We start from the raw sequence: 8,513 nt of genomic DNA, 5'->3' as shown, positions 1-8,513 counted from the left end.
CTGCTATCATCAACTCTGTTGCTAGGAAATGTTTAGTATTACAAACTACATAGGCAATGCAATACGATACTGTGTGCGCCTGATACATACTGAAATATAGGTTTTAATTGATTTTACTACTCATGCAAAGTATTTCCAATATTTATAGTTGATAAACTTTATATAAACAGCAATAAATTACTTTACATTTCTATAAAACTGTACTGTACTCTTCATTAAAGACTATAAACTCATCTGTTCTTCTCTCACGGAAATTCAGTTGTTAAAAGTTATGTTTTAAGCTTAACATCAAGGAGGGGCCCATTCAAAAACTTGATCCGAAATGCTACTGTGCAGCTTAAAGAAGAGCAATAAGTCTTAAATACTTATAAATTAAAAGCCTAAAATACCAGACTTAAAATCGCAACTGCTTTTTCCCCATCATACAGCACACAAGAAACTTCAGATGTTTTAAGAAATGACTGACAATTTTCTGAGCTTCAAATACACATGCAAGAAAAGCCTTTTTATATGACCAATTGCTCATATAGTATTCATAAAGTTATTACTGTACTTCAACAAAAGTGTAAAATGTAGTTACATGAAATTCCAAAGTCACCTATATATAGTTCTTAATTTTTTTTTTATTCCCAAACCATGTACACGAACAATTAATTCAATGAAAGTTAATTTTCAAGCAATGAAACAGCAAAGATATATACATGTAACTTTCCAGAAAAGTACAATATCGGCTTACTAACTATATTACATCAGTATACTGTACTGTATTTTCTTAATACTATGTATCTGGTTGCAAATTTTCGAATGCATGCAAAACGCTGAAGCATCCCCATAATTCTATTCTTAATATCAAATAACATTGTAAATACTAACAACAAGCATTTCAGCCCACTGTAGTAATATGGAAATTCAAAAGACATTCTTCCTGTTGCTCTATAGCCATAATATTTAATTTTATTATCTGCCCATTCAATTTGAAAATTCACCAATGAATTAAGCAACAATTAATCAAATCAACTGACATTGGGCAGAAAATCAGTGACAAAGAAAGTAGACAATGCTGGTTCGAATAGCTTCGTACAAATGCCAATTGCATTTCAAGTTAAACTTTCCTAAAGCAACAATAAAGTGCAAGATAGGCTAAGTTTAAGTCCCATTAGCAAGAACTGACACTAAGTTGATACACAATCATGGGGGCCCCTCACTGAAACACAGACATGTTGCACCAAGGTAACACAAAACTTTAGATCCCCCACCATGGAAGGATGATAAATTCTACATAAATCAATATATATTCCATATCATATTCCATTATAGAATGTCACATCAATCAAAAAAGCATTATGGGCATTACACATGGCAATACAATAGCCAAAAACCTATGAAAACTAATTTCCCCTGTCATATAGGATTCTAATTAAGTTTATATAATAGTATTTCTGCAGTTATAAATAACTATAATAATGAAGATGCAAGTTAAACCAACGATTGAATACAATTTCCCTGTTAAGGGAATCAAGAGAATACATATGACCAATGAAATTTACATTCACCTGCAAGTCATTTATTATATGCTTGACAGCATCATTATTTGGGGCCAAAATAATTCAAGCTCCCTAAATCTTAGCCAGATTTTTTAATGTGGGAGAAAATTTCCCAACTTTTGACAAAGAAATAAAGATTCCATGGCCCACAATAAATGAGAGTATACTAATTGCGTTTATTTCATATTTTCATCTCAGAGAACAACTGTTTTCTAAGTAATGAATCTTAACTTATCAGAGTCATGATTTTCAATGTTTTTGAGTCCACTCAGCAGCACATTTAACATATTCCATGAAATAATTGCGAATATCACTCATCAACATAAAACCAAAAATTTTGGAGGTAATTTATTGAAAGTTGAAGTGTAATGAAAACCAGGGTTCTGATAAGCCACATTGATATGAAAAGGAGTATAATAATAATCATGTTACAACATAGCAATGCAGTATTGAATACAAGAGATATGATGCCCATAAAGAATTACTGTACTAGTACTGTACTGTATATCCTAAAACCATTAAATTCATGCTTAATATATGCCTTTAAGCTCCCTTTATAAGCCAAACTGCGGCAAAGTTTGGCAGTAACAAAGTTTAGTAGTATTCGTGTCAAAAAAAATTCCATTTTCCTTTCGTTTTAGCCATGTCACCCTCGGATAATATATTTCTTTAGTTCCAGGCTTTGGGGCCAGATTACCCATTATAATCCTGAAGTGCTGCACCCATTTTAGGGTTTAATATTATTATTAATTATATTCCAAAGTGAAACATCCACAATTCAAACTTCATTGCCAGGCTGTCTGTGGTACTGGTAGTGTCACTCGTACTAATCTTCAACGACAGTTGTCAACCACAAACTTGCCAAAATCCAACTTATCTCTTTGTGTCCTTCACCATTTTAACAATATAACAGTCATATAAAAATAAAAATTCTTCTTCTTATATACTTGGCGTCTAACAGCAGCGGAGAGGGCGGCTCAACAATGGGTCATGGAGGAGCTGCCGGCCTCTACCGCTGCCCTCCTTGTACTTTCTGGGAGTACGGTGAGGATGGCATCAGCGGTTATCACACTTATGTACATTTTCTATAAGAATCATAATCCCCAATGACACCACAAAAGAATTTCTCTAACATCACAGAAGGGTGTGACAGGTGTAATTCATTATCTCGTGTACGGTGAGTTACAGTTCACAATAGCTCTGTGTAGAGGGGTAAGAAATTGTCAGCAACAGAACGCAAACCTACATATAATGTACCTTAAATTTACAGGAAAACACTTAAAATCACTTTTTGAAAAACTTCTTGCCATACCACAGCTTCCTATAGTAAATGAACAAAGTATCAAAACTCCCCAGAGTGAATAATGTCAAAACAATAGCAACTGTATTAAAATACCAATACATTTGCATTTCTAGATGTGCTATATCTTGTACCAGAAATAATACAATAAAAGTAGTAAACTAATATTCATGCTGTTTCAACAAGATTTTTTTTTTTAATGTTGATTCGTTGTTTAGCTGTTTAGTAAATTATTCATTTCACTCTGTAGTTTTATGAATTTCTACTTTTTTAAAAATATTCTTATCTTATCAATTTTCCTTTTTTCCAGTGGAATTTTTCTCTTTTTTTTTTTTTGTCTAGCATTCAGATTTTGGCAAATAATAATAATAATAAAAATAATAATAATAATTTCATCTTGACACAGCACAAATAAAACAGATGACTGAAGAATTAAAGATGCCTTTGTATCAAGATCAGTTATAAAGAAAAGTGCTAGCCATACTTCAATCATGGTGTCCCAAAAATGTATCTATTTATATAAAAAAAAAAAGCAGAGGCATATGTTTCCCACTTTATCTTATCCTGTTTTCCACTTCTATTGCAACATTAGTACAGTAATAAGTAATGCCTTCACACTTTAAGAGAAATAATCTGAGAATTACAAGGTATTTCTTTATCCCTCTACAAGAGCCATTTTCGATGTAGACAGCATTTGTGCTACTAAACGGACCATTGTTCAAAATCTGACAAGCTTACACAATAGTCAAGAAACACTCTTATCACATAGCTAGGCGATTTATGCAATTCTGTATACTAGTCTCATGGATCATTTCAACCTTTACCACCCAACAGTGATGCGTAAGAATGACTTTTGAAGTACGTACTTGCTTTGAAACAAATGGCCACTGATGTAGTAGGCGGTAACATTGTTTTATCCATTGGCATTATGGGGCAGTTAGTGTTGATGGTAATGGCAGTGGCAACAGTGCAGAGGAATTCAGGCACATTTACAACAGCACTAGTGCAATTTCAAGGTGGATTCAAGTCCATTAGTGCCTTACCAGCCTGCTCAATAGGAAAAAAAATATATTAAAACTAAACAGGACCACTCACAACATATCGTCATGATATCACAATTAAAATCTTTAATTTCATCAAATTCAAGTTACTGTGTATATCAATGCCCTTACCAACTGCACTTAACTGATTGTAACATAAATGGTGACCATAAAATATCTTACAATATAGTCTTCAGTAAAAAGTATGTACTCGCACCTATATTATTTTTCTTTAATAATTTGTGTACAGCCATTTTCATAAAAAAAAAATTCCATACCATACAGCAAAATTGCCTATCTCTAACAGGTTGGTTAATCTTTAAGGATTACACATATCTGAAAGATAGCAGAACCACAAGGTAGATTGTAACCTGAGAAAATATGGCAATCAAACCAGAAACACTTTCAAATGGATTCCTATAAGAAAACCAACCCTCCAAATCTGGAGGTCTTGCAAATCTGGTACCATTGCTAATAGGCTTAACCCTAATCAGGTAACAGGAGTAGAAATATAGTTTCTTGCCTACCTTTGGAGATAACTTTGTACACATACTTTAATCCAGACTTTTATCCTAGAATCACAATAAAACCCTTCAATACATCCAACAACTTTTCCATCCACTGTTTACACACTCACAGGTGTACCAAGAGACATACAAACTCTTTCTAAACTAATTTTGCAGAGAGCTGTTTACTGAAGACTATATTATGAGGTCATCATGGTCTGTTCTCTAGTTAAAAGAACACTCCTGCCTTTATTCAAGAATAGATACATTAACACCTGAGTCTGGGCTCTTGAGCCCACTCGAGGAGTGACTTTGTGGTGCATGAGGAGGGTATGGGCTAAGACCTTCAACATCTCGCCTCATTGGAGTGTGACCATTGTAACCACCTTCAGGCATGCCAATGTAATCTCTCATGCCCCCTGATCGACTGAAAAATAAAAATATATTCTTAAAAAATTAATAGCTGAATAGAACTTACTCCAACTAGGGTTGTAGCTTAGCTTATAATAATAATAATAATAATAATAATAATAATAATAATAATAATAAAAATATACTTTCCCAAGGTACATGATGCACTAGCAAATGTATATCGGAACTTTCTTATAACTCGTTTCAAGCGATATTAGGTGTAGTTGTACATCTTTGAGAAATGCCAACAAAGATATAACTAGTCAACAAATAATTCTATGAATATCAAAACACTGTTTGAATGAACTCAAATGTTTCCAAAAAGGTAAACAACAATATTTAATTTTTTCTAATAACATCTACAAGATCATTACCTGCTAAATACTTGAGTTGTAAAGTACCACCTGCTGTATACAGTACATATGTAAATTATATATCTTAAGACTCATTCATCTATTAATGACTGTTAGCTGCAGTGGTATGACAAAACTATTCAATGATAATAAATTGCTGAGAGGAGCATAGGTATGCTCTCAAGATTATTACAGGCAAGATACTTGTATTATGTATAATCAGAGATACATTACAAAAAATGATACAGTTAAGCATCATTTAACATAATATCTTTCTGAGAAACACAAAGTGAATTTTACAAACCTAGATAATTTCAACTAGTTTAATTTATAGTCAATACACAGACCTGTGATTTCACAAAAACATCACTGTACAGTACAGTAAAACTAATCCCTCTTATTGTACTCTAATCAGGAGGTAAAATTGAAATAAACGGATTTTGAGCGAAGCGAAAAATCTATTTTTGGGTGAGATAGCCATGTCGTCCTGAAGGAAGGTTTCTTTAAGTAGCTTCCTAGGGTATATTTGACTACAGAGATATTCCCAGAGAATTTAACTTAAGGTCTCCAGAATTCTAACTCCTGGCGCGAATATCCTTAAAGTTTTCCTTTTAGGATATCGCATAATATCAGGGGACGTATTCTTGACACGCCACATATCAATCTGCACCCCGCATAGCGTTTACGCTTCAAGGGGAAAAGTGGCAAAATAAAATAGGAGCTGTTATAAAGTTCCCTTCCTCCGTTACTGTTTGAGTACCCAGATGGCGCTATAATCGCCGCCATCTTTATTCCTTGTAGCATTAAGCCGGTACTTATGGATACAGTATTATTAGGAGGGATCCTGCCAAGGCCTTTCATAGAAAGGAGGGCGGGTCCATCAGGACGACATGGCTATCTCACCCAAAAATAGATTTTGCGCTTCGCTCAAAATCGTTTTTTTGGGCTCCGGTCATGTCGAACTGACAGAAGTTTACCAGAGCATTAATATACTAGTGGATTTCCCAGTTGTGCCTTAAACCTCAAGACAATATTTCCTTAGTCATGTAGACCTAAGAGACCTATGACATTACCGTTATATGTCATTTCATCTAATTATAGACTACTGTATGTTAGTGCTTCCTGCCCCCTACAGGGAAGTGTCAAACTAGACTCGGGAAAAAAGTCTCAAAGTTTGCATATTTCATATGACCTACCTAGCAATCAAAAGGGCATACAGGTCTCACTGAATGCCTTTAGCCAAAGTTTGTATTTATAAACAAACACGAGTTCATGTCAACCACCATAGCATCTGAGGTATATCAGTTATATACCGCAAAAGACAAGTTTGTATCTTGTATCGAAACAAGTTAAGTCTAGCTAGAAAGGTTTGTTTTCATATATGAACAAAGTTACTACCTTTGCTCAATATTATGATGTAGAATAATATGGAATGAAAGGAATGCTCACACATAACTTTATTAAAAGTGTTTAGGGCGAAATAAGAAGCGCAAAACAATTAATCATTTATTGTCAGACGACGATAAATAGAAATTCAGCATCCATTTCATAATAATATAAAAATGCAAGTAAAATAGAATTTACCAACATAGACAATACAGAATAAATCAGATATACTTGTTTTACCTGAAAACAAAAATTTTTGCCACTCCAATGAAAATTTAATAAATTTTCTAATATCTTTCTGAGAATTCTGTCTATTTACACTTGTGTAAAACACACAGCACTTAGTGTTCAGTCTATGTTTCATCACCTTTGTACACTGGAACAGTCCAGAGAGTCACCTTGATGACATTTCACTTACAATGTTGCACTATAATGTGCCTACATGTACACCCTTAGAATTACAGTCCCACATAATTCACTGTTCCGTGCTGCACTAAACGACAGGTTTTAGTACACTACCTGCCGCCACCACAAATCGTTTTAATTCTTGCACTTGCTTCGCGTAGTGTTTGAAAAACACTCTGGATGACTTCCATCCAGTAAACGAGTGAAGGCTCTCAAAATCCATGAGCTGGAAAAAGTTTAACGAAGAAGCAATTTTCCTAGGATTATGACCTGCGGGTATACTGTCAGGATCCGCTCTGCGAATGAAGTAGGTGATCTTCGCCCTTAATTGTTTTAGGGATAAGTTTGAGCCCGATGTTTCTCCTTTAAAGAGCTGTCCTCCCCTGAAGTCTGAAGTTCTGCGAAGATAGACCTTTAGACTCTCCACTGGACATGGCGAGACATCTTCCTTCAGAGGGCAGATTCTCCAGGGACCCCACCTCTTAGTGGGTAGCTCATTCATGGCGAGAAACGTTGGGTCGGGAAAGAGATTTAGCTCTCCCGTTTCAGCAAACTGGATATGGCCTTCTTCCCTAGAAAGGGCCATTATCTCACTAACTCTAGCCCCTGAGGCTAGAGCAAACAAGAATATAATTTTTCGAGTCAAATCTTTCAAAGAGCAATTATCGTTGTCCAAACTTGAAGCAAAATGTAGTACCTTATCCAAAGACCATGAGATGGGCCTTGGAGGTGCTGCAGGCCTGAGCCTAGCACAGGCCTTAGGGATTTTGATAAAAATCTCATTAGACAAGTCTACTTGGAAAGCATAAAGCAAGGGTCTGGTCAAGGCAGATTTACACGTCGTTATCGTGTTGGCTGCTAAACCTTGTTCATAAAGAAAGACAAGCAGATATCCGTCGAGATTTCCTTTGGGTTTCTTGCCTTGACAAAGGCCACCCACTTCTTCCAAGATGACTCGTATTGCCTTCTGGTAGAATGACTTATATTCCTCTAAGAAGTCTATACTCTCTTTTGAGATCCCAAACCTTTTCTTTACTGCTAGGGAGAGAAAATCATGAGATGAAGGTCTTGGGTTTTCTGTAATGAAGCGAAGACAGTCGACTTCTGTACTTGTTGAGACAGAACTGGGTCCGGCAGGGGAATCAGCCTTGGCTGTAATTCCAATAATAACGGGAACCAGTTGCTCCGGGCCCCCTTGGGAGCCACTAGGGCTGCTGTTACTTGAAAAGATCTCAGCTTGTTGAGGACCTTCATCAGCAGGTTGGATGGAGGGAACAGATAAATCCTGGTCCATTTGTTCCAGTTGAGGGACATGGCGTCCACTGCTTCCGCTAGAGGGTCCTTGTACGGGGCTACGTATCGAGGAAGTTTCTTGTTGTCGCTCGTCGCGAAGAGGTTGATCAGCAGTTCCGGGACTTGATGTAAGATGAAGGAGAATGATCTTGCGTCTAGGGACCATTCTGACTCTATCATAGTTATCCTGGATAGAGCGTCCGCTGTCACATTGCGGAACCCTTGAAGGTGAACTACTGATAAGTGCCATCTCTTCTTTTCCACTAAACCGAAGA

The 8,513-nt window shown here is 35.9% G+C and overlaps 1 protein-coding gene across 9 annotated transcripts in view; it reads right to left on the bottom strand.

Annotated features, from left to right (window-relative positions):
- Positions 1–603: 603 nt before the first annotated feature.
- Positions 604–8,513, bottom strand: part of LOC137621653 (constitutive coactivator of PPAR-gamma-like protein 1 homolog) — a 252,439-nt gene continuing 244,529 nt past the window's right edge. For all 9 annotated transcript variants that reach the window (XM_068352131.1, XM_068352133.1, XM_068352132.1 and 6 more), the window contains one exon: positions 604–4,817. In XM_068352131.1, coding sequence (XP_068208232.1) covers positions 4,640–4,817 — 178 coding nt within the window. In that variant the 3' untranslated portion in view covers positions 604–4,639. The remainder of the gene's footprint in view (positions 4,818–8,513) is intronic.

This window comes from Palaemon carinicauda, chromosome 28, assembly GCF_036898095.1.
Source record: "Palaemon carinicauda isolate YSFRI2023 chromosome 28, ASM3689809v2, whole genome shotgun sequence".
In the NCBI taxonomy this organism is placed as follows: domain Eukaryota; kingdom Metazoa; phylum Arthropoda; class Malacostraca; order Decapoda; family Palaemonidae; genus Palaemon; species Palaemon carinicauda.
The sequence above is the reverse complement of the archived record's forward strand: the minus strand, read 5'-3'. Positions and strand labels throughout refer to the sequence as shown.